The sequence below is a fragment of the Dermacentor variabilis genome, chromosome 9 (genome assembly GCF_050947875.1).
Source record: "Dermacentor variabilis isolate Ectoservices chromosome 9, ASM5094787v1, whole genome shotgun sequence".
Classification (NCBI taxonomy): Eukaryota; Metazoa; Arthropoda; class Arachnida; order Ixodida; family Ixodidae; genus Dermacentor; species Dermacentor variabilis.
The window spans coordinates 112,442,963-112,470,436 of NC_134576.1; the positions used below are offsets into that span (position 1 = coordinate 112,442,963).

General features: G+C 44.4%; 1 protein-coding gene across 1 annotated transcript; it reads left to right on the forward strand.

Moving 5' to 3' along the window:
• The first annotated feature begins 718 nt into the window (after positions 1-718).
• Positions 719-14,215, forward strand: LOC142558497 (endothelin-converting enzyme-like 1). Its single transcript, XM_075670625.1, has 7 exons — positions 719-793; positions 4,005-4,253; positions 4,816-5,040; positions 5,375-5,533; positions 7,680-8,153; positions 10,952-11,155; positions 14,045-14,215. The coding sequence occupies exons 1-7, from the start codon at positions 719-721 to the stop codon at positions 14,213-14,215; spliced, it is 1,557 nt and encodes a 518-aa protein (XP_075526740.1).
• Positions 14,216-27,474: the final 13,259 nt, after the last annotated feature.

Consider the following 27,474-nt stretch of genomic DNA (forward strand, 5'->3'; position numbering starts at 1 on the left):
GTATGCGTAATCCCAAATTTTAATTGGCCCACTGCCAAAGTTACAGTTGGCCCACAACAAAACTTAAGTTGGCCCACCCTCAAATTTAAGTGGTCCCACATCCAAATTTCAAGTTGCCACACCACCAAATTCCAAGGTGGCTTACCCGCAAATATAAGTTGGTCAACCACAAAATTTCGTTTGGCCCATCCCCGAATTTCAGTTGGCCTCCCCCTACTATAACCTTCCCCATGCGTTTTCTGTGGAGCCCTATGTATCTCTATGGGTATTCTCTTTGTATTCTATTTTATTGATTGAAATTGTTCTTTATCGCATATGAAGCTGCCAATGATCCATATCTACACTATAACAACAATTAAATGTCTTAACTTGCTAAAACACAGTTTTGTGGCGATACAGGGCATTGCACTTTTCGCGTGATGCAGATACGGGGTTCCTCGAACGAGTTCTTACCCATTATTACACTCAGATACGGGCTGACTACGCATAATAGTGTCTCCAACGCAAAACTATGGCGTACTTTCTCCTCCAATTATCACAGGGTTTCGAAAACCTCCTGGAAATAAGCTCGGAGCAATACTTTCCGGCGAAGAAGGCCTTGGCTATGTACAAGGCGTGCATGGGAGGGAAGCCTGTGGGCCAAGCCCGACGCGCCGGCATGCAAGCGCTCAAGAAATTCATGAGACAACGTCGAATACCTTGGCCTGGTGAGCTTGACATGAACGTGAACCCCCTGGGCGTGCTTCTCGACTTCGCCTTCAACTGGCACACGCATTTTTGGTTCCACGTCCAGGTAATGCAAAAGTGCTGCCTTTGGCGAACGTGAAATCCCATGGTACAAGTTGATTGAAAGACAGAATTTTGACGCGACAGCGCTAATGACCCCGTGTCGCACAAAATCTGGCGTCGGTGCCTACCGTCAAGCGTCCTTTCAGCAAAAATGATTCCAAACAAGGCAAACCCAACCATGCCGACCCTCCGTACAGCGCAAATTAGTTAATGAAGTAATTGAATTTGTTAAAGTAAAATATGTCAGAAAAAATTGTAAAGTACGACTACGACACAACCTACAGACGTGATAACGTCGCACAGTAATTTGAATCTACTAGAAAACGTAGTTCGATTAAGCGGAAACTCAAACACAAGCCCTCTTTCCACCACTTTTACCATTCATAGACCAGCCACGGCGTTCGAGATTTTCGCGCGGTGGCGCGCTCAAATTTCGGAGGCCACGAAGCGGTGCGTCCGCTTCCTTGCAACACCTCCATATGACGAACAACGAAACGCAGTCTTCGAAGACGCCTACACAAGAGGATAGTGACGACAACCACACACGCTGGCTGTCTGGTTGTCTTGTGTGGTTCTCTTTTCTGTCCTCTTGTACACGTTCCTTCGAAGGCTAGGCTTCGTTGTTTGTCAAGCTGCGTACCAACACGCACAGCACAAGACTCTTCTACATCCAGATGGCGCTTGCCTCCGCCGCATCGAGGCCCGCGCACGAGGCCGCGTTTCTACCAGAAAGTTCCGCTAGGTACATAGCGTTCGCCGCCCACACTTCACGGTAGACATTGCGGTTACATAAGCGCGAGCAGCAGTCAGGGATTTTTGAATGCTGTCACGTTCTACTATTAAAAGCGAACTTTAAGCGTCCTCCAACATATTACTATGCATTTTGAAATAATTTATTATATCGCCAAAAAAGTTTTATAACACTAAACACCTTTCAAGCCCTCTCATATCGAAGCGAAGTATAAGCAGCCAGTGTGGGCAAATAATGTTATTAAACCAGTGAAACATTTCAATTGCCTAATTGTTTTGCAATCTCTTCCCTATAATTTAAAAATAAGCTTTTCGAGAACATTAGGGCTTTTAGGAGAGGGTTCAACTGGCTAAAACGCCGACAATACGGTCAAAAGTAGATTGCTACTCTTGATATGTAAAATATGTTATTTCTGAATAACAGTGTGGTAGCTGCATATTGTTGGTTGTTTTAATCCTCAAAGCGAAGTGCGCACTTAAGCTAATGTCAAAGTATGCATAGGAATATTCTACGGAGAAGCGAGAGCAGACGCAGAAGGGAGCGAACCCTTCGGCTCGCGCTCCCTTCAACACGTCTCGGACGCGTTGCGATGACGCCACCTCCAACACTAAGCGTCCTTCCGGATCGGAAGCAGGCTTCTGCACTCGCCGAAGTTCTGCCCCCGCTGAAGATTACCTCCAGACAGGCGCACGACTAGGCTGGAAGAGAGACGTACGCTCACCGATCCCCGCCCCGCCCCTGGCGCGCTTGATCGCGGTGCTGCACGGTCACCTACGCTCCCCTAACTCCCTCCTGCCTTACGCGCGCCTTATCACGTGACTTTCACCAATGGGCGCGCATCAAGCCACCATCCTTCTGGGCTCACACTTGCGCACTTTGCCTTCCATCTACAGCATACGAAGTGCGGAGCGACATACGATTTCATCCCGTTCCGAATTTATATGAAACATCACCGTCACGCCGACGACTACGTCGATAATTTCCTTGGGGTGCCCACACACATGCTACCGCAGTAAAACATCGAATAGGTATTTCTTCAATGATGAATGTCAATCAACGAGAGCTTCGGGTAAACCTTACGACATGCCACTCTACAGGTTCAGGAAGGAAAAAAAGGGGGAAGGGTAAAGTGAAAGGGGGAAGTGAAAGTGAAAGGGGGAAGGGTAAAGGTGGACGTTGCTGAGGGATTGGCTTTAAATAAGGCCCTGGGCCTGCTTGGCCTTCTCCGCCCAGTCCACCAGTTCAAGCTGTCGGTCGACGTCCCCGGAACTGAGCCAGGCTGTCCAGTCAGTCTCGCTGCTGACAGGGGGATTTGGAAACACGAGTGAGGTGCATTCCCACATTATGCGTGTGAGTGTTCCTGTTTCTGAACAGAGCCTACATTGGTCGCTTTCCTTGCCCCCTGTGATTTTGTTATTGTACTTTGGGTGTGGGTATGTGTTTGTCTGAAGGCGGCGAAACGCGACCGCTCGCGTTTTATCGAGTTGCTTGGCCGGTGGTGGGAGCGCGCGACGCCTCAAGTGATACCTATGGGCTATTTCGTGATAAGTCTCACAGAGTTCCTCATGTCTCTCCTCCTCATTCACGCCGTCCCTCCATAATGAAACAGGTTGGCACGCTGGAGACCCGAGACAAAGTTTTAGAGACATTTTTTATTACCTTTATTAATGGCATGCATGTAATTTTTCTATGAATAACTTCCGATCGGCTCTTAACCCTATGTCCGAGGTTGATGGCGCTTTGTAGGTACAACAGATTTCCTTTTTTTTTTTTGCATGTCTCCCTTGTCATCAACGCGGCATATACAATTAGGACACAGAGATGAAACGGCTCATTGCACAAGCATCTTCTGCACAAAATGATAGTTTGAGAGTTATATGGTGAGCCTGTAACAAGAAATTGACCAAGGGCGTTCACCTGCTGTGTGAAATTGTAGTATTCCACGTGCACTGAAATACGACTTTTGTGTAAGAAAAACAGGCTAACTGACGATCCCCCAGGACTGCCCCAGCACATTTTCTATCGGAGTGATTTGTTTACAATTTCAATGTTTATTACGTGCCTAAAGGCATATTTAAAGACAGAGATGTGGTGAAGTTATTCTTTTAAAAATTTTTTGTCACAAAAGCCTTTATAAGTAAGACGCACATAGTTGAGGTTAATAAACAGGATGTGTGAGCCATTTGTTGTGGCTGTCGCCAGGGTACAATCACACGTTCGAATTGGTCTGGACTCCTGTTTATGCAGTTGCATCGAGTCAAGCAGAAAGTAGAAAGGTGTAGAAAGGTGTACTCCGTTTTGAAATAAAATGTACGGGTATGGGTAAACTAGCCTGGGCTGCCGAATGATGTTGCTGCATTTTTCACACTTCTTTGGCACACCTTCACTGAATACGAGCGCCATTCAGGCCAGCATTAAAAACCGCGAGATTGTTTTTTACCAAGTTCTTCACACAAAACTGCAGGTGTTGCAAGGTAACAGCGGCCAAAGAAACACCCTGGTTCTCCGCTTGGGCAACTTTATAACATTCTGGTACAATTACCACCAGACTCTGGTTGCTTATCAGGTGTACTACAACTACTTCATGAACTACTTCGAGGCCTTCGCTGATGCCAGTGACAGAAGGCCGACCAGAGAGGAAGTAGCCAGGATTGAGTCGCTCCATTCTGACATACTGAACCGGTTCCTGGAGTTGCAGACACGGAATAAAAAGGTAAGAAGGGTGACCATCTGTGCGAGTGCTCTAAACGGGTCTAGTATTCTTCGTATTTCTTAATTAAGAACAGAAAGAACGAAGGGTTCCACTTGACCAATCCTGTTTATTCGTGTTCATGGAGTGATTCTTGTGTTCGCTATAGCAAAAGTGATGGATCGTCTATTATCAATCTGCGATCTTCCTCATTTTATATACGCCCAACAGTGAAACAGCAACATTTACATTATTCATCGTGGGTATTTGACTGAATATACTGGAACGAATGAACAGAGTTTGAAAAGTAGGACTGTTCAGTTTCATTGCATGCTTACTTTCCTTGAGCTGCAAGTGCGGTCATATGTTGAAGCCGCATCAACGCACACAATTGCCTTTTACGCTAACGTCGCGTGTAGTGTAAACGTAACAGTAGACATCTCCTTGAGCTTAGAATTAACATCAAATAAATGTGTCGCACGTATTTCAATTATCCGCGTAAAGGCTCTGCACCTTTTTGAGAAGCCTGCTTGCATGGGACAGTCATGTCATGGCAATGACAAAACGTCACATCCTTCTTACGCAGTTTCCAGCCCAATTCCTGCTGTCCGAGATAGCACTGTACACACCAAACATAACGACAGCAGTGTGGGTAGCCAAGCTGCGTGAACACCTCGCCACGTGGCCTGAATTCGAGCACCGTGACCGAGTCGTGGTCGAGGACACGGCTCTCCTGGAGACTATCAACGCGTTCTTCGCGAAATACGATCGACGTGAAATACTTCGTCACATCGCTTGGTTCTTCGTCCAGGTAGCGCACAATTTCTGTCTGAATGCCAGTAATTATCGCGTAAATATGAGCGCATCGAAAGAGAACAACATGCCAGTGCCAAAATTAAACAAGTAGACTGCAATTGCTGCGCTTTTGCAGGGATATTACTTTAGCATCATATGCCGGTCAGTATTCACTCGTCTAAGGAATGCGTAACGGTTGCTTCACCTCCGCCACGGGTCGGTATTGCACTGTCTTATCGGGATCGGCCCACGTTTGAAAAATTGTTGGTCGACGTCCACGGAGACGAGATCCACATGAACCTGGCTGTAAACAGCTTCGCTGTAAAATGAATGGATCATTCGACGTGCAGGTGTTCGCACCACTGGGCGATATTGAACTACTGAAGAACAAGTTTGGCGACCACGATAAGGGCGTGGAAAACAGGCATATTTTCTGTGCCACCGAAGTCGAAGCCACGTACGGGGGTCTCGCGACAACGGTCTACGTGGCGACGCGCCTGACATCACAGGTCAGCCTTTGTTTTGTTCGTTGGCTAGGCACTTCACCAGTCTTTCTATGGAATGTCTGTCACTGACTCACTCGTGTCGGGAGGAAAGTAAAAGAAAAAGTTGATTACAATCTCTTGAAGATTTGTAGCTACAAGTGGGCGGATAAAGAGAAACATATGGGAAATTGCAGGAAAACGTTTTGATCAATTCGCAAGGTTGTCCACTTATTGCTCGCTGCTAAATATTGATGTAATACTTAAGAGCACACACTGTTGAACACCATCACTCAATTAACTTTGTCAACTCTTATGAGCTTTTAGGCGCTGATGCATACTTGTCAGGTAGCCAACTGCTACTATTCTACGGGGACGACCGTGTTGGTGATCTTTGTCAGTTTTGCTAGCTCGGCCATGCGAAGGGGCAGCGGGCGCTTTCGGGTCATATCAACTAAAGAACTCGCCGCTCCCTGACCACCACTCAAGGCCTTGCCAATTTCAAATTGCCATATAAGTGTGGAAATCTAATCGCAGCAACACACGTAATCCTTTTCAAGGGGTAGCCATAGTCGGACGACGGAATGCTTTGAAGCTACGAGGTAGTTTCGGCCTATAAGTGTCTTCAAGATATATTAAAACGTGTAATAGACAAATTACCTTTCGACAAGTGTATCTGTCTGAAAAACTACGAGCATTCGTCGCTGCCTGCCGCCATATTACAAGTTTGTCTTAGAAATCATGAGGACTGTTATTTCAGAAAACAAGGTTTTTAAACATATTGTACGAGACAACAACAACACACAGAAGCGTTCAACAATCAGAAGGTTCTGAAGTGGTCGACCTGTTGGCAGTATGGGGAAAAAATAAATTCCTGTAAATATAAGTATGCCATGGGGGTAATCGAAAGCTCTACTTAAGTCGTGTGAAAGGACGGCGTGTGTATATTAACGCATAAGCTACATTTATTAACAAATAAATTTATTGATCATTACTCGAAAGAATAACTGCACACCAGATGTGCTGGAAGCATCTGACATTTTCTAAGAGAAACGATGCTTCTTTTCTCGGAGTACGTGAGTGCTCCATTTTTGGTCGTCTTTTATTTTCCTAGTCATATTGTGCGATGTAAGAAGCTGATTCGTGTTTGCAGTTAGTTAAATTCAATCAAACCTCCCTCGGACAGTGTAAAGCTTTTTTGAACGGACGTAAATTCCTTCAAGGGCCGCGGCTTCTGCGCAAGGAATTTGAGAGCTGTGCCCTGTTGGTTGATATTTTCCAATGACACAATCTTAGATACGGTAGTACCATAAGGGCACAAATGTTTCCCCCAAAACAAACGACATTAATTTTGTCGTTTAGGTTACTGCGCATGCTACTTTCTTGTCCAGAATGGTCTAAGATAGTGACTGCAATTGCCTTCCTGAAATAAGAGTGTTCTGCCCGATGCACTAAGTAAACTAGATGCATGGAGGAAAATGTCTTTTTTTGTATAGAAAAAGATAATTGAGGTTCTATAATTTTTTTAACAAACTGCTTTTCTTTTCAGGTTAAGCTACGATCTAGAAAAAGATGCCGTCATCTGCTAGAGTAAATCAAACAGAGAAGGCGATTTCGCACTTTTACAGGGAATAAACGAAGTCTGGGTGTGTATTTGTGATGTCAGTACGTGTATTCTCGTAGTGTCCCGGAAATAGGAATGTCCGTCACTGCCTTATTTAGTCGAGTGTTGTGTAGCAGAATGGTCGCAAGTATGTTGCACCATCGGGCAACAGCGCGGCGTAGTGAGCCGTTTGTGACCGCAGGGGGAGTCGAACCGGTGGACAACCGCCATCGGCTATTAGCGCTTCGCTATCCTCCGTACATCACTGATCTGGTGCTGTCCGATTAGCGCATCTTTGGTCCTTTGATGCAGGCATTGCGCGGTCGCTGCTTCAGTCCAGATGACGACGTCCAGCAGGCGGCGCAGATTTGGCTTCGCGAGCAAACACACCCATTCGTTGTGGACGGGATACAGAAAATGATTGCACGATACCAAAAGCGCCGCGCGTGCAGAGGGCTTAAGTGAAGAAGTGATATGTGCGGTATTTTATGTGCCAACATAAATGTGTAAAAATTTCATCCGCTTTTCGACTTACCCTTGTACGTGGAGCACTCATTGAACACCTTTCAGGTGCGAGTGCAAGTGAACCGCACCCTGACCCACATCATCAATGCGGCCGTCAACGGAGTCAGCCGTCTGTCGCGGGAAAATGACCCCTCAGGAGTGGCCATCATCGAGAAGCTGAATAACACTCATTTATCTCTATGGCCTCCGGACTCGCTGCTCACGTGGCGTGGCCTCAACGAAATGTACGCCAGCTTCGCGCCGCACAAGGACTCGCTCGCCGAATACTGGGTGCATGGTCACGAACGACTCCGCCAGCTAGCCGAGCAACCTCGCTACTCGCAAGCCTTGGCGCTTCGACCAAACTTCTTGCTGCCATTGTTCGCCTACGACTACCTGCTCAACACGGTGTCTATCGCCGTGACGGCGTTGGCGAGGCCGATCTTCTACGCCCAAGGAACAGCCGCCATGGATCACGGAGGCCTGGGCTTCGGCTTCGCCAGGGAACTGGTCAAAGCTATGGACGGCGCGGGTCTCAAGGTAAGCTCCAGCACTGGCACTGACGCTAAGAGATGGAGCCTGACATAGCAAGTTAGTCTTACTCGAGTTCGCTCATCTGTATAAAGCCGGTTTACAATGAAACAAAGAAGCTTGCGTCGATGCTCTGCTTGAAGTGAAACAGTATTCCCAAATGACAGCTTCTTAGGAGCTGTAGCCAAACTTAGCCCTCCTGGCAGACTTGTACACGTAACCGAAAAAAAGGTAACCGATTACAATGCTAATTACTTCTTCCATAAATGGATCACGGTTTCCAGTTACTCACCCCAGCATTATAATTTAGCTATGAGAAAGTGTGATTGATTACTTTGACATTAATTTGCTCCCCATTTTATTACCATTGCAAAATGTAGTGCGTAGTACGAGGTGGCGAAGCTCTTTAATTACGTCAGATTAGGCCATATGCACGTTGTTTATATTAACTAAGAAATTGCTTTTCACATTTTTCGTCGATATTCTTCCCTGGTTTATTTCTGAAGACATCTGCAGCGACATTGAAACATCGCTCACTTTGCAACCTGAAAAGAGGGACTATCCTGTAACGTACGAGTACCTTTCTCACAAAATTGGGAAAGGCGCTCTCAATACAGGGCAAGGGAAAAACTGAAATTCACCCGCAGGTGATTCACTCGTATGAACGTCCGAAATGGCCATCACTCTAAAGGAGAGTCGTTTGAATTTTTCGGCTACCATATGACGGACTTGATTGAAGCAGATTTGTTCTATCGGCCACAGGAAATTTTGAAAATATATGTTCATGGGAAGAAAAGACAGATAAAAACATGCGTTTAAGATCCAAGACCTTCTGTCTGCATGAGCAAAATCATACTGCTCTAAGCGAAGAAGCATTGAGTCGCTGCTTTTATCGCTCATGAAGGCCCCTTAAGATCACTTCCAGGAGAGGGAGAGAGAGACAGAGACAGACAGAAATTTATCATAAGAGAAAGGGTGAGAGGTCGGACTTCCTATAAAGGGTTGCTACTCGGCAATACTGCTCCGCTGATGTGAGTGGGGCATTGCTGCAGCACGCTGACTGTGGGAAAGAGGCGACCTATTGCAAAATTTTTCATTCTTTTGGACACTGTAGTCCCCAACAAAAATAAGTGCTCCAAGCTGAATCCCATGTTCTAGCATGTTTCGTCAAAAATATAACTAGTTACATGTGACAATTTTCCGAAATAAGTAATTAAATGACAGTGTGCGTTACCGAATAAACAAAGTAATTGGTAAATTACAAAAGTACCGAAAGCATAATTAATTACAAGCAATTAGGTATGTACAAGTCTGCCACCTCGTATTAGGAACCTTGCAGATTCTCTGGTGCTATTCTTCATACATTTAGGGTTCATGCCGTGTCTGGGTGCCTTTTTATCACTTCTTATATAAAAGATTTCACTCAAGTGCTGCAACAGCATGCCGGACACCCAGTCATCAAAACATCAACAGCTTTTCATTAAAGTTATCATCTCATGCACACTCTCTCTCTTTCTCTCTCTCTCTCTCTCTCTGTATCCTTGTATTCATAGCGTATGCCGTCTTTAAATGTTTCTTGTTTGTGTGTGTGTGAATTTGGATAGGGTCATCCCTCGACTGCAGCCTTATGAATGACATGCTTGGCCTGTCCTGAGAAGCCAACAAACACTGACACCAATGAAAACATAGGGGGAAATTACTTGTGCTTAATAAATGAAATAAAGAAAGGATAAATTATTGGAAATGAAAGTGGATGAAAAAACAACTTGCCGCAGGTGGTAACCGAACCCACAACCTTCGCATTTTGAAGGCGATGCTCTACCAATTCAGCTACCGCGGCGGCGTTTCCCCATCCACTTTCTTGTGTATTTATGTGTACTACTGGAACTCTGGGAGCGTTAGCCAGCGTCACCACTCACAGACCAGGGCGGCGGACGTGGAACTTCCTTTCTGCCGCAGGCGTCACGAGAACGTGATCTTTTTGGTTGAAGGCAACTGGTCAATAAACCCACACATGCTACCTGAAGGCATCAATGCTGCCGTATTCGAGACCCTCGTTATGTAATAGACGAGAAGAAAGGCGGTTAACCGAGGGGCCCGATTTTTATTAGTCATATCATGAGAAGCCAACACTGACACCAAGGAAAACAAAGGGGGAATTTCCCCCCATGTTTCCCCCTACGGCAGAAAGGACATTCCACGTCCGCCGCCAAGGTTTGGTTCCCACCTGCGGCAAGTTGTTTTTTCATACACTTTCATTTCCAATAATTTATCGTTTCGTTATTGCATTTATTAAGCACACGTAATTTCCCCCTATGTTTTCCTTGGTGTCAGTGTTTGCTGGCTTCTCATGATATGACTAATAAAAATCGGGCCCCTCGGTTAACCCTCCTTCTTCTCGTTTAAGCTTGGCCTGGGCCATGCCAATGAAATGAGGAAGCATTGGGTTGTAAATAACATGGACGTTAGCGCAAACGAGCAAGACCGCTCGTGCACAAATGGAGAAAGCATGCGATAGTTGATTTTTCCGGGCAGGAAAGTGCATTTAATTATGAAGAAGCGACGCTTGCTCGTTGATAATTCGGCATCGCGGTGGGTGTTTCTGATTTTATAGAGACGATCGGTTCCACAGATGGCCCAAGATAGTTAGAGGTGATGAGAATAGGTGTGCTTTGTTAAGATTTCGGCTGATTGTATTGCTGCGCATGTTTAATCACACTTACTGTGTTTCCTTTGATGTTTAGGTCAACAGATATGAGAAGGGCTCAAACAGTTTGTTTCAACCCATGACCGGTGGTCTTTTGCAGATAGATCCGGCGGGACGCATCAACGAGTCCTGGGTAACGTCACGTTGGCGCAAAGAGATGTCGATGATGGCCGACTGCTTGTCATCCGGCGAAGACATCTTTCCGGAGGTGCCTGCTATGCAGTTGGCATATGAGGCGTTTCAGAGGCAGAGGCGACAATCTAACGCGAGTTTGCCGCTATCGGATGTTTGGAGAGAGGAGCAGGTGGGCACCCTGTCTTTCTGCTTAACCTGCAGGCACTTTCTTGATTCTCGACGTCTGACTGATGCCCCACATACCGCGTTGGTGTCGCATTTCACCTCTTAGGGAGTCGCCAGGTGGAATCTATTTATTCCAAAGTTTGTGTTCTCGGTAGCGTCTATGAGGTCATAAGACCATATAGAATCCGCAACATTGTATCATACGCCACTATGGCATGGCTTTGTTCCACGTGAGCAGACTAGCATTAGGTTTTATATATTATTACCATGCATTTCGTAAAACCTTTGGTAAGTGGCTTCATGTTGAAAAACAAAAATATAAACGCTGCTTGTTTTAGTTTATGTACTACAAGCTCAATCTTGATGATTTTTTCCGGCATTCGTTGAACCCGTTTAATGAAAATTAATAGAGCTTGTCTAACCAGTAGCCAATAACAATCACTTTACCGACTAGGCTGCTCATTCTGAATTGTGTAACTCGTAAAATCACAGTCCTTTCTCTGCGTACTTGTTTCACTTGACCATAATACCGAAGCGCAGCACTTCTTAAGTTCTGAAGGTACACCTGTTCATAAAAAATTATTCGTTGTATTCTCATCTTCGAAGGGGCACGACTTCCAAGAGCTTATCCTGCACACTAATGCTCCGCCCTTTTATTTTCCTCGAACTGTAGAGCGTTAAAGGCGCCAATCGGTACTGATATTCGACCAAGATGTTAGGCTCAAATAGTGATATTTCAGCACATGAACAGAAGTACAAGCAAAAATGGCTAACTCAGCATCAAATTAGTTTTCGCTTCGTTAATTTTTTCTGCGCGAATAAGAAAGCTATGCAAGTACTAAACAGAAACAACATGACACACGGGATGAAAAGCTAACGAAGAACACCTACCAGCCTCCTCAGTTCACATTACTGCTAAGCTTAGTTTTCCTTATAATTCACATCTGCGTCTGGCGTTTCTTGGAGCGAATAAAATGCTGGCTGGCCACTTCTCGGGAATGATTCCTTCCACTATCTTTATGTCTGTGTCGGAGAGTACGGTTGAGAAGTTCTTTGGGTGCCGATATCACTATTCATGCCAAGCCTAAGTGTAACGTCAGAACACAAACCCGTTATAGCACTAGAAAAAAAGAGTGATATTCCCAGCAAAGCACAGAAGTAAAAGGGACAAAACTGAGTCAAGCATACTAGCACACGATAGCAACAAATTGGAACAACAAAGTCATTATGAGTTCATGCAAGGGACAGATAGAGTATGACGTGAAGCGTGGCAGGGAAGCGGATAGACAGATTGGTCACCACTTGCATGGATGATGACTTGCGAAGAGCTGAGTCCCAGGTGGTAAGGCTGCTGAAGAAGAGGAATCGTGCTGACGGAGCTCAAAGTATTTCGTGTTCACCCTCTGAAAAAACGCCAGGTAGTTAGGTCAGGTGTGCCACTTCCACTGGACGCAGGGAAGAGGATGTCGCTGTTCCTACAGTAACTAGTCCTGGCTCGGTCGGAACCGCAAAGCTCGGGTCGCAACCCGACAGCTTCCTCCAAGCACTCAATGCAGTGGCGGCCTCTTCTCTCTTGCCTCGCTGTTCTCGCGCTCCTCGTTTTCCATTTCTTCTTCCTTCTCTTCTTTTCTTCAGAGACTGCGTGAGTTTCTGATTGGCTGTAGAGATCTTGTTGTTTGGCGGTGATGAGGTCCTTTCAAGGGATCAATTAAATGCGTGCATACGAGGTGCTAAAACCTTAGTGATGTTAATAAAAGTAGGGGGCTGCTTGCAAAAGCACTAAAGGTGACTTCATCGATAGCAGAAATCAATACTCATTTTCAAAACACCACACAAACTAAAGAGTTACCCTAAACTAATATTACACATGAAATGCTGAAGGATGGTTAAGGCATGTGACACATTATAAACTAGGTAGTCAACGCACAGTTTTCTCGGTTATCAACGGATAACAAAGGAAAAGAAAGTCCCGAGCAAATACCGAAGTCACCAGTTATGATAGCCTTTGAGCAATCCAGTTCCGGTTGGCGCGAGCCTAATGAGGCAGTAGGCGGAGCTGAGTAGCCAGATACGGGCGGTTTTCATGACAATGCGCTAGACTGTCACCTTGCAGTCGTGGAAGTAGACATAGCGGGGCGTCCCAGGCTCCAGAGAAGGCAAGCAGCAGCGATCGTATGGGAGCCATTAGGGTCCAGGCCCAGGCAGCCGACAGCCCACTTTTTCGCGCCTCGTGGCCCAGCTTCAGGAGAGCCATCACGGCCGTGCCTACCGCAGGTTGCTGCAAAGAAGGCGCCAGGTCATCGGGAAGTGCTGAGCTGGCTGGGTAGAGACCCTCGCGAGCGTAGGTCCAGGTTCCCCTCAAGCTCGTATCTCCACACCCTAGCCGCCGACGTGTCTCCTCCGCTCTCCCTGCCCTCTCTCCTATTTCCTTTCTTCATCTCCTCCTCCGTTTGCACCTCGAGTATTTGGCCAACTGGCGCTTGTTCTTCTTTTGTTCTTGTTTTCTTTTTGTCACGCTTGGCACGCTCGTGCCAAACACAAGCACCACGTCGTCTTTGTCATCGTCTATTGCTGCCGGCCATCCGGAGCACCGTGCTCGCGTAGTCTCAAGCGCTTCACGTATCACAAGTATTCGCACTGTTCGAACGTTCAGCCTTGCGTACCTTCACTCTTAAAGTGTGTTCAATTTTGCGGAATACCACTCCTCTGGAGGAGACCGTCCGGGCTCGTGTAGAAGCAGGGATGGTGTGCTGTTAGAGTGTTAGAGCAAAGGTTCTTAAAGATGAGGTATTCTTACTCAAAAGAAGTTTCCGGCATTTCATTCGCTCTTTGTGTGTGTAGTGTCACATTGCGAATTGTAAGCTTTTTTTGTCCTTTCTCATTTTTCGCGCAGGTGTTCTTTATTACAGCCTGCTTCAGCATGTGTACCCGAGCCGGCCCACTCAGGGCTGTGACGGGAGACTGTAACAAGGCCGTCAGGAACTTCCCGGCTTTCGCTCGAGCCTTCCAGTGTCCGACTGGTTCACCCATGAACCCAGCGCTGAAGTGCCTTTATTTCGACTGAGCCACACAATCTAACTTCTGCTGTGGCGACACAAGCATGCTGTCGCGACATGTCTTCAGTGTCTTTTTCGCATCGTACATAATGCCCAGTGACGTTATATGCGCATATTTTAAACCATGTCGTGCTGCGGCAACAATTTCGAACCACGAGTTCCGTCACGAAACTTTTGAACGATTGTGACACCTTGAACGAAGAAACAAGTTAGACGTACCTTCACTGGCACATAAGGTTTTTGGTTTTAGAATCAAGCCTCTTGCCTAAAATGCTCACTAGCTTTTTTTATCTCGTCTATTCTTGTCGATGAATTGTCGTTATCGTTTGTGGAACGTTTTAATAGGTTTACATTGCTAGGGCACAAAACTCAAGATACAGTGACGAATCTTAGTAAACAAAGGTAGGTGGACCATTACTGAGTAATCGTGAGCCAGAAGATGGGACATGCTACTTTTCATAACTACATACAAAGGGTGGATGACCATAGGACAGCCGTCCTTTTTTGTGTCTATTCGAATGCCACAGTGCGTAATATTTTTGTTTGTGATTTCTTGTAAGCCCTGAAGCAGTGACTGCCTGTCCCAAAAAAGAGATAATTTCGGATGTATGACTGCATAAAACATAATGCTGTAGTTAGCCATACTCTTGCACGGACGTGTAGACGTGGAACTGCCCGTTGTTACCATATGTGTATTCAATTTCTTAATAAACTGGAACCCTTATGACATCCGGCTCCCTTTTCTCTTTTTCCTCCACTTTGCCCTGTTGCCCTGTAATACTCGCTCTCTACTTATTTTCTTTTGGGTCCTCCCAATTTTTGGCAGGGTTCCCAACTACAGTAATCGGTTGATTGCTTCAACGACAGAAATTTTGTAGCCGCAAAATGTTTCGCCACGTCGATTTCTGGGTCGGTTTTTGGCCATGTAACAGGTGCCGCGGAGATACGCCAAAAATGCTTGTCATTTAAACGGCGCCGTTGCGCCATAATAAAATCAGATCATCATCATCATCATCATCATCAACAACAACAACAACATCTAAATGACCCCTGAAGACTTGCAGTACAGCTTCCTGAGCAAGCGAGCTAAATTTAGCCGGAGCGCATAACCACAATAGGCTGCGGTAACCACATTTAAAGAACCCACCTCAGGCTTTTGAAAATTTTGATTGCGCCAAACCGTGTATTGTCTTCCAATCTTAAAGCTATGATAAGCAATGACTATATCGTGTACATTTGCTTAGCAGAAGGTACACATTTAATGATGAAAATGGGAGACTACATAATTTAAATAATCAAGCAATGTGCAAACTCTAAATGTCAGCATACCGAAAGAATTTGTGTAAGAAAAAACAAACAGTTTGTTAACGACGTTTGTCTGTACACAATGTCAGTTTGTGTAGCCAACTGGAAAATCGAAAGAAAAATGTTGCCTAAAAGAACTACATAAATCAAACAATAGACTATCTGACTTCGTTTACATAAGAAAGAGCTCATGCTATGTTTCCCTAAACCTAATGTTATCGATGCAACTTGTCTAAAGCGGGGTTAAAACAACAGTGCCTGCAGCACTCTGAAGTATCTGTAGCACTGGAAAAAGCGCAGAAAGAAACCCAGTTGTGTCCAGAGCAATGTTCTGCAATCTGCACGAACGCAACAACAACGGTTTCAAAGTTTCTGGAATGGCGGAGCTGCACTTGCGCACAGACTTCACTTAGCGAGGATTCCAAGATAAACAAACCGAAACTTTGACCGCGACAAAGGGACGATCACACGAAGAGCACCGCGAAGCGACAGGGTGTTAACCCATTGAAGGCGCGCGCAGAATGAGTAACTTCAGTCCTGCGTTAAAGCAGGTCGTGTGTGCACAAAGGGTCGGTAAAACTGATTATTTCCGCTAGGCTGAATTAGCCGAGGCTCTTAGCTTTTCCGCATGCTAATACATGCGCCACCGTGCGCTTTCTGGCTTCATTTGCCTAATGAGTTGCAGGCATTGTACGAGCAGGAGACAGCCCTGTTTTATCGGGTTTTATTGCCGATGCAGGTGGGCGGCGCGGTGACCTGCGCAACAAGTGTAAGCGCCCCGGTGAGTTGGCAGCGTGCCACAGCGAATGTGTTAAACCACTGAAAAAATTCCTACGACGCATTACAACGTTCAGTCATAGCGAACAGTTCTGGAAAGTTGGTGGCGCGAATCGATTTAGTCAATATTGTGGACTTTATTCCACGCCCCACTGTTGTGATTAAAGCAGTGTGATTATATACCCGAAGAAAACGTGGTTAAAATGTTGGGCTCGAGGCTTATTTGGGAAGTGAATAAGGAGAAGCGCGATTGGGCCGAGCCAGTCTTGCTATGAGAGCCTCATGTGTCAATCTTTGTATCTTGAAGGGTTAATTGTCTCAGGGACCTAATAACGGGACCAGTCCCATGGAGTAGTCGAAGGACACTACCGTCTTGGGACAGTACTTGTACAACTTCTGCTGAAATCAAACCTTTGCGCTTTGTACCCGCGTGCAGACGAAACGATTTGGTCTGCCTGGCGAATAACTGCAGCATCCAAAGCTTAAGCACAATATGCAGTGGTTCTAGTACAATTGAGCGTTTTTCAATGCTCACGTCCGCTTGCTTGAGTTAAAATTAGATATAACCGAGTCACCAAGGTGGCGCTTCGTCACTACATAGCTTTCCTGCCGAAGCTGAACTTACTGTGCTGTCACGGCAGCGCAGTTTTATGAATTGCACGCTGCCGTGCCAAGAGTAAGAGCATGGTTTGTGAAATCTTGAGCTGGAAATATTCTTAATAAGGTAAGATATTATGCACGGACATCCATCAACATTAACTTTCTTCTGTAGCAGGTGAGTGCGAATAGCCACGGAATTGATGAGACATCAGAAAAAAGAACTGCCAATGTAAGGTTAAACTTGCTTGATAATGTCCGATTCAGCATAAGCGGATGAAATACCATAAGCAGATAGAGGAACAAAGTAAGCTTAAGCTACAGAAAAGGACTATGTTCATTCTCCATGGTCGCTGCCCTTCAAGCACCATACATCACAATAATTTATCCGTGTCCCAGACGTAATGAGTGGTTCCTAGAATGACTGGAGGCAAAGAAAAATGATACGACTAAATTTTTTCCCAACGTCATGAAAAAGCGCGAAGGAGCTTCTCTACTATCTTTGGTGGTTATGCTTCTGATAAGCCAGGTTACAAGACGCTTACGTAGCGAATAATGGCGAGTGTTTTCTTAGCACTTCGTCCTTGTTTTGTTTGATAATGTTTTCGTAACTAATTATGGCCTATGTCTGCAAAACGTCCACAGGCAGGTTTGCCATTGTGATTTCTTTTTTTTTTCTCGCCTCTAATTATAAGTGTGATGCATTGAGCAGCAAACTTTAAATTCAGAATGAGCATTTCAGTAGCTTTTTTAGTGTAATAGAATATATGTATTTGTGCAAGCGAGTATCTGTTTTCTACTGCTTATATCAGCGCCAACCTTCTGCGGCGGAGACAGAACTGACGCGTGACTAAGATCAGAGAAAAAGAACAAGACGCGCGTGTAACATCGTAATGCGCGTCACGGGTCACGTGGAAAGGATGAGCATTGCGCCTATGGAACCCCTGAACATAGGTGCTGAAATGAGAGAATCAGATCACGTGGTTAATGGATATCGCAAGTTACGCGGTAGAAGTGAGCGGGGCGGGATAGCTAGTTAGCGCCGGCAATGCCGCGAATCAAATTATTAGATAAATATTTCAAAGAACACTGCGGGCCTACAACGCTATCGCATTACACTCACAGATGCGACCTGGTCAGCGGTAATCTTGCTCGCCTTATTCTGCAACTTCGCATAAAAAGCTATTCCCACGTCACTGTTGTCAAAACTAATCCTATACAGGAGCATCATCTGGTATACGTTCAGCAACAAACAGTTTTGTTTTAAATAACAGACCATTCTGGATTTCTTTTGCACTCTGTTTTATTGAAATATTCTTAACATGATGGGTGCAGCGTATCTGTTGTGTGTGGTCATTTCATGAAAAATAGGATGTTTTTAAATAGGGTGTCCTAGCTAACGTTAGCCAAGCTGCTTGGTGAGACAAAAAAAAAGATTTAAAAGACATGGCGCAAGGTACTGTCCTAAAGCCTGAGGTGTTCAGTTGCGAGTGGTCTGACAACCGAACACCGTCTTATAATTTTATCTGGCACTGCCTTTTTCTAGGGTTTCTTTTTTTGTTTAATGAACAGCTTGGCTAACGTTAGCTGGTATACACGGTAGTTATTCAGACATCAGTTCACAAGCGAATAAGGATAACTGGTTTTGTTTTATTTATTTTAACCTCAGAAGTAACGGATGGGCTACGAGGGAGGCCGTGTAAATATAGGGGGACCTGGTCAACCTAAACCAGCTGGGAATCACTAAAGTGCAAACAAAGCGCCGTGAAAAGCATTGTAGGATACCGTTAATATGCAGACAAGATCTGGGACGCTTGAAAAATTCCACTACCACAAAGCAACCAGTGACAGTTCCCAGTCTTAAGACAACGGCGATGTTTATAGCCTACATGGATCCTTATCGCTCGATCTATTCTATCATATTTTTACACCCATATTCTACGATGTCATCAGCTTTCAAAAAATGCCACGTTTTACGTGTCCGTCGCACAACGGTAAGCATTTTGCGAATTGATTTTACTATGGCGAACTATCAGCTACGCGCAGAGATTAACCTACGCCACCGAGGTTTCAGCCAAATCTATTATGGATCTTCCTGTGGCACGTTTTACTCTATAGATAAAACAAACGTGTGGTGTCATCAACTTATATCTCCAGCTGAAATGACTTTCGACGGGAACGGCGTAATTACATAATCGAAGAGAACGGCCACATGGCAGTGCGGATCGAAAAAGGTCACGAAGTGGAGCCTGCCTGTTCTTGTAGAAGTGCGCTATGTATGTACGAACGTACGTATGTATGTACGAACGTATGTATGTATGTATGTATGTATGTATGTATGTATGTATGTATGTATGTATGTATGTATGTATGTACGTATGTACATACGTACGTACGTATGTACGTATGTATGTATGTATGTACGTACGTACGTACGTACGTATGTATGTATGCATGTATGCATGTATGCATGTATGTATGTACGTACGTACGCACGAAAATTACGAAAATTACGAATCAGAATTAGGAAAATTACGTACGTACGTACGTACGTACGTACGTATGCATGTACGTATGCATGTACGTATGCATGTACGTACGTACGTACATACGTACATGCATGCATGTACGTACGTACGTACATACGTACATGCATGCATGTACGTACGTACGTACATACGTACATTCATGCATGCATGTACGTACGTACATACGTACATGCATGCATGCATGTACATACATACGTACATACATACATACATACATACATACATACATACATACATGCATACATACTTACATACATACATGCATGCATGCATACATACATACATACATACATACATACATACATACATACATACATACATACATACATACATGCATGCATGCATGTATGTATGTCTGTATGTATGTATGCACGCACGCATGCATGCATGTATGTATGTATGTATGTATGTATGTATGTATGTATGTATGTATTTCCTTACGTGCAGATATGTGTAGTAAAGCCAATATCCAGGCGCAATCAATAGGTCACGAGAAAAAATATTCTCCCGGTTCACTTGTGCTGCCACACATTTAAATGTTAATCGACGCCATCAGGAATAATTAGAGTCTAGGACCAGCACGATTGTAGGAGGGCATTCGCGGTCGTAAAATTGCTGCTCACCGGCATCCAGCGGGCTTACCCTGGTGATTGAAACTCTAACGGTGCGGTTGAAGCACCCCGTTTGACCGGCCAACGGGTAGTAGAACGGGGGGGGGGGGAGGTCAGAGTCACTAGGCGCACGCAATATATTGCCACAAAAACTCGTGGCGGTGCAGCAAGATGCGATAACAACTTTATGTTCCAGTAAGCGTTATGTATTAGTGTACCAGAACACTCGTTCACGGCACCCCTTATCTGGGCACGTACCAGGGCTCAGCAGTAAGTAGTACAATACTGATCTTGTTCATAGCTGTTCACGTCATTCCTAGGAATCCCTACCGTTGGGCACTAGTAAAACGAAATGCGCATTGTAGCACCGGAACGTTCGTGGTAGCACCGTAATCCGATTTCTTTTTTCTTCTTTCGCGCGTATTTACTGGACGGAGTTGTTACGGTCACCGACTTTTTTGCCCGTCTTGCTCAATATAGAATATGTCCATATAACGTTTAAGGGTACAAATCTAATAAACGCATGAATTGCTACACTGGCATGCGAAATGTACAGCCTATAAAGAAGTGAGTCTCTGTGCCTATATTATAAGCAGGGTATTAACAGTGTGCATTCGAAACTTCAACACGTTACCGGAACATTGTCATCAACGAGCGCAATAAAAGAACTAATAACGAACCAGCTAAGTTACGTAACTACTTTATGCGAAATTTCCCTCAGCCCCAATTACAAAATAATATTGTGCACTCCGGAGAAAATTTTATACATTCGCTGGCGTTCTTGCTGCAGTTACGGAGTTACTGAAGCAATGGGAAGATCGGGCATTATATATGTTGAGAGTCTGCTTCTCTACATATCATTTATTCGGCATTAACAGAAAGGACAGAATGGGTTTCAAAGTGCAGCACGTGAATGCTATTTTACAGCAAACGGCACCTTACGCCTCCGAGCCAAATTTTAGTTATGGGGCAGAAATCGACGGGAGGCTCCGTAATAATTCAGACGGGAGGTTCCTGTTAAATATGTGCCTAGTTATTAATGCACGAGCGTTGTGCGCTTAGGCCGAATCGTTAATTACTCTCGTGTATGTTGCACTTAGGAGACGCTGAGGCTCATAGTCCAATAGGCATTGCTTTAATGTCAAGTGCTTCTGCCTGCAAAAGTAGCAACCCTCCTAGACTCTTTGCTCACTGGAACAAGTCAGAAAATTATATTTTCTGTGTGAACGCGCCTACATCCATCATTCTTTAAAAGACTATTTTATTTACAAAGAATTCGTGCGCTTATGGCCTAATGTTATTTCTGGGATAACGCTTATGAAAATGTGTGACAATCTTTTCGAAAGTGTGTGAACCAGAATAGACAAAAGAAAAGAGACACAAGAATTTTTTCCAGTGTACTATGTCGGATCTTATATAACTGCAAGTGAAGGTTTATAAAATGGCTAACTAATTCGCTTTCTTCCTACAATCTAGACACTGCCTTCATTTATTTTTCAAAGACAAGAGATTTTTCGTTATTTATGCAATGTATAGGAGGCAATATCACAAGTTTAGCGCATAGTTAAGAAGATTAACCACATTATCTCCGCTTCACATCGGTTAATCCCAGGTTTCTTTCGGAATACATAGTTATGCTTATCGTTCTTATAAGCACCAACAGTTATTGCTATTACTGTATTATGGGTACACAGATGCTTTTTTTTTTTGCCAACAAACTCGCTTCTCGCATAGCGCCACACGCGAAGGCGATAACATTCTTCGAACAAACTTACGAAAAAAGAAACATAACAGTAGTGGATCATGCGACCTGACGAATACGGTACGATAAAAGTTCGATATTTTTCCAACACCTGAAAAAACAGAAAAACAAGGATCACGAGAAGTTTCGAAGCTCCGAATCCTCTCAGGACAAGAAAAAGACTAAAAGCAGTGCTCCGATAAAATGGGAACTCAAGATCACGCCAAAGGCCGTAGAAGACAAACTTCCAAGCCTGCAGCGTAACTATACGTATAAAGGTATAAGATTGGGTGTACAACAAAAAGTGTATTGAACGCTTTCCCAAAGTTGCGCCAACAACTTTCAGGTGCTTCCAATGGCGCACATTTTAAGGTTTAAGTATGAAACGCGCGAAAATCCTGCAGACAGGGAGAACGGTGGCAGTAACTTTGCTAACGCTTCATAGAAACACAAGGCTGAACGTTACAAAGTTTCGACATTTACCTGGCCTTTTCTACACGTCTAGGTGCCCCTTCACTTTCACGTATATGGATGTGTATAGAACCAAGTATTCAGTAAGACGTGTGCGAGACTTGGCCATCGGAACTCTTGAAAAAGTGCGTGCACGCTTGACTTGAATCCATCGGCAGAGACATCTTGGTTCCTGTAACGCATGAACTCACTTTCATTTTCATTTTTTTTTTGCCTCAGAGGCTCGTTTTCTATACTCTGTTGTCCGCTTCAGTAACAGCGATTGTCCTCCTCACATGCTTGCGAGAGCAGAAAGAGTGGAGAATCGAGGAAGTAAAATCCCCTCTGGTTTTCGTCTGCGAGCCATCGGAGCACTCGATTACTCGGAAGTTGTCGAGTGCGAAAGGAAGAAAAAGAAACAAGGTTCTGCCTTTCTTTTTAAATTACTGCGAACAGTTTAACGGGAAAGCACTATACGTCCCATTACGCGAAAATCCGATGCTTTCATCGGCAGAGTGACTAAAAGATGGTGCCAAAAATGGCCCATTGCGCGACGAGTAAAGACACGTCGAAAAATGCTCGGATTGACGTGCAATTTTTCAGGCGGGTTTCTGTAAACAATGCAAATTAACGCCTTCCAAAAAATTTTGATAAATTTAGGTAGGCGTGGGAATCGAACCCAGGCCTCCGGGGTGCGAGTCGCCATGGCGGCCCCACCGCTATGGTTGACTAAAGTTGTGTCGAGCGAGTCCTTCATTGCACACATCACGTCAACGCCTCTCGCGTGTTACTTGCTCTTCCGATTTCATCGGTGCTGTGTGTACGGCGATGTACTCTCGACCCCAAATCATGAGTGTATAAAAAAGAGGTGTACTTAGTGCGTGCGTCATTGCATACGTCACGTCGATGTCTCCCGCGTGTCATTTGCTCTTCGGATTATATCGCTACTGTGTCTACTGAGACGCACTCCGAAGCGTCTGCCTCAGTGGCATCTGTGAAACGTGGTCGCTCACGGAAGTACGCCGCAGAAGACGAAGCAAGGGAACACAAAGATGAATTACGTACAACTCTACAGCCTACGCGACGACATACGAATGAATACCTAAGCGAAAACATTTCCCCCAAAGTGACTACAATGCTTTAGCATTTCCATGCATAAGCAGTCTTAAGTGCGTCTGCGATCGTTTCGTTTCCATTACAGATGAAAATCGTCAAAGTGCAATTACATGTCTACTTTTCTCTCTCTAAAAAATATTTAAAGCCAGCTCTTCCTTCTTTAGAAGATAAGATAGACATGGTTCAACGCTTGCGGAGGTCGTGCAAATTCTGTACATAAATTTTGCGCTCGAAAGCAGAAAAGAACACGAACAAACTTTTACGCATGCTTGAGACATGTTTTGCCACCTGCCTTTGCGAAGCCACTGGGAAACGAAACTTTTTAGCGGCTACACAAGTTATTAAACAGTCAGCAAATACCGCTAGAACCCCACTACACCCTCAAACTGAGCGTGATAAGGCGGGCGTACCGCTTAATTTCATACAGAGCGTTCAATATAGGCAAAAATAGCGGAAGTACAGTTTTTTTTTTTCGTAACAGACTTTTTCTGCTTTGAGCGAGTGATTGAGCGCAGTGTCCAAAAATATGATCATGAAAGAAGAAAAATAAGAACAGGTAAACAAAAATGCATATGGAGAAGACACGTGCACAATAACGTGCACGACTGGGCTTCGTGTAAGCTCATGCTCGATTACTTCCCGCGTACTGAGCGGCATTTCAATAATTTTCTTTTCCAGACCAGGCCATCGCAATACAGACGTCGCGAATTGTGTTACATTATACAAACGTTTATTACCATTTGATAACTGGAATACAGACCACCCGCTATGAAAAAGAGCAATGGCGAAAACGGATTGAGTGGGCAGCCAGTGATATCATTGCAAGGCGTAATGAACGGCAGTATACATTCCGATGCCCAGGAGTTCGACATCTAGACAGAAGTGGGACACAGAAAATACACAGTACACATAACGTTAGTGATGGACCATCATTGTCCCTGCGGGGCATTGGTGAGAGAAGATAATGCCGAACGAGAGAGCCATTCCGTGTTCGGCGATTTCGCACTGATCACGTGACCTCGTTGAGTGGCTTTACCCGACGGCCATTTCATATGGCGTAAATTGGTCCCTAAACGCGAGAAGCCTAGCGACGGGCAGATATTCTGCGAGGAAGGCTGCGGGTCTCGTAATGGCTGTGGGATTTTGCTTTTCAAAGCGTCAACGCGTATTGCCAGCGCGGGAACGTCGTTTCAAACGGTGATGGAACAGTCTAATGCACGAATGGAAACAAGTGCGAGTAACTGAGAAAAAACACCTCAGAATCTTGAATAGAATGTTAAATGTTTGCTCATTCCTACAGATGTTTATTTATAAAATGTGAACGGAGTCGGTTTGCTAACGAGAAGGGACTCGTATACATTATTTCACACGTATGTATTACCGTTTGCAATTGAACCTCTGCACAAATGAGAAACTTGTAATAAACTATAATAGTGACAGATGTAACAAGTAAAAAGCACGTTACAGGGGGCAAGTAGTGTTCTGTTCATTAAAGATAAATGCAATACTAAGAAACCGTGAATTTACGTAGAAGAATACAAACAAGGTAAGATAGGCTAAATAATAAATAAATGAAAGACTCGAGGAGCTATGTGCCGCATGAATTTTTATCACGACCAGGCCGAATCATTCAAAACAGCCATCACTTTAATACCTTTATCTTCCTCAAACTCCATTCAATGTTGTTAATCCTGGTACTAGAAAGCAACGATTATTTGACAATAATGGATGGTTTTTTTTCTCAAACTAAATGCCCTGTGAACGTTTGCAACACGCATTGTATGCATCTATTCGTCATGTTTAAACAATGTTCTTCGATTAAGAAAGCTTAAGTTGTAAGGTATTGCTTACGTGTTTTTTATTATTATTATTATTTGTACGTGTTTTCTGCTCGCCAAGATGCGTCATGAGGTCTTGTCCTTCTGATAATGGCAAGGACATCACTTATGCGGCACTATTCAAGCATTGAACACCTTGATGGACACGGATGGGGTTAGGATGGCGTTTTACACAGAGCAACGTCACTTGAGTGAACTACATCGCAATGGGAATCGTTCTTGTGGGCCACGCTAGAACGGGCACAGCTTCTACTCGCCAATGCAGACGACGACCACAACAGTCTGAAGCTGTTCGCATTGAAAGCTTCGATTTTTAAAAAAAATCATTTGTATTCTCTTCTGCTAAGCTCTTTCATGAGAGACCGCAAGACGTTGCATTGTCGGACTCTTCTACGCTACCAAGATCTTGAATCCCGATAGACGGCGCCATCACAGAAATCTGCCGTTATCCAACATTCAATATCACTATGTATGTCAGTGCGCATGTTGTGACAGTCTACCATAAGTCTTCATTGCGAGTGTTATCAGGGCCGTACAACAAACCAACCTCAGCACAGCCTCTTCTGTGTTTTTAAGTAACTGCTGAGATCGAGTACAGATTTGACTCGGAAGCTGCTGCAGAACGTGAGCGCTTCTCGGCCTATATTTCACTGGATGGGAGAAGCTGAGACGATGCTACAGCGCTCAAGCATCTCTTATCACGGTTACTTCCGTAGTTGGCATCTTCGCCTGCGCGTTTTAGACTTCTGACGTCACTCGGCTGATTCACTGTTTATTCTCACAGTGCCTTCTGCAGCTCTAATGCTGAAAGCACTGGTCACCTGAGCCGCTGCTCTAACTAATTCCAATAAACGCACAATCACAGCTGTAAAAGGATTTCGTATTATACGTCGTAAATTCGCCTCAGCGAGCTCAGGGTGTCTGAAACAAATTCAAGTAAGAAGCGAAGAGCAAATTTTTTTGTTCCTCCAAGAATGGCCTCCTCTCCTCCGAAGGTCCGTAAAACGTAAAAAAATTTCGACGGTAGATTTAGCTCGGAAGATTCTATCTAAAGACATAGAAACAGATAAGTCATTTTTTCTCGTGAACCACTGCAGCACCGACTTTCTTCGCGCTTGTTGCACTTAAAAAAATATAAGTTAGAAAAAGGTGATTGCAGAAATCAAATTTTTTGTAAAATACGTTGTTGGGCTAGTTGGTGCATTGTATTTAAGAAAGATGCTGCCAAAAAAGATACGGAGAGCAAACCTACACGAAGACAGGGAAAAGGCTGGCAGTCACTTTCCTGTCTTCTTGTATGTTTCTTGTGGGCATCTTCTTTGGTTGGTTTTTGCATAAATCAAATTTTTCGTTGTGCGTCATTTTTTTAGAGCGTTGAAAGCGGCCAAATCTAGGAAGTTATTCTACCATGTTTTTAGCTGTAAAACACTGTATTGTTTACTGATACCTAACTTTGTCTCTTGCACTTTATAGAAAGTGAAAGCCTAAAGAATTGAGGTAATATACGCATTTTCTAAAATATTCCGCTAATTTGTGAGTAAGACCTTTGCAGAAACCTCTAGAACCTTTCAACGATTTTACGTCAGCTGTAAATTCATGTATCAGATTTGTTTGCTTTAGATTTTCTAGAAGTTCGCGGACATCGCACAGATATCGCGGTTCAGTACCCTGCAATTTCTGTCTCCTTCTTTTGGGGGGGGGGGGCATTTACGGACTTGCAGACTTCAGGCTTAACTTTTTTCAAAAGGTACCAGTTTACTGGGATTTTCGTAAAAAATTCTAGGCCATAATTAAAATTCGGCTTTCTGTAGAGTTGCTAGAGTTTGTCAAACGCATCAATTTTAATCAAATCAGTGCAATCGTTTGCACATAAAATACATTTCCGCGTTTTGCATGTATTTCATTAAGGAAATCAGAGTTGGCCAAGGGCGAAAGCTTCCTTTTCAGACAACTTACCTGGTGCAATGTGCCTTATTGTAGAAACAGCTTACAGATTTCAAATGAAATACATGCTTTGCGCCGAGAATGTTCAGCTAGCAGCGGCCCTTTGGTTTCTAATTGTTGCTCAGTATTGAATGAGACCATTATTTATTGCCTCTTGTGACACTGTAGCGGTGAATGTTCTACCCCAAGATGCTATGTAATCACTATTGCTTGCATTTACTTAGCCGCAGGCTAATACAGTGGTTTTATCTACCCACAAGGGGCTCACATAAAAAATGTCCATTGGTCTATCTCTCATGTACCCAGCATTTCACAAGAACATTTAACCTGTGATTCGGA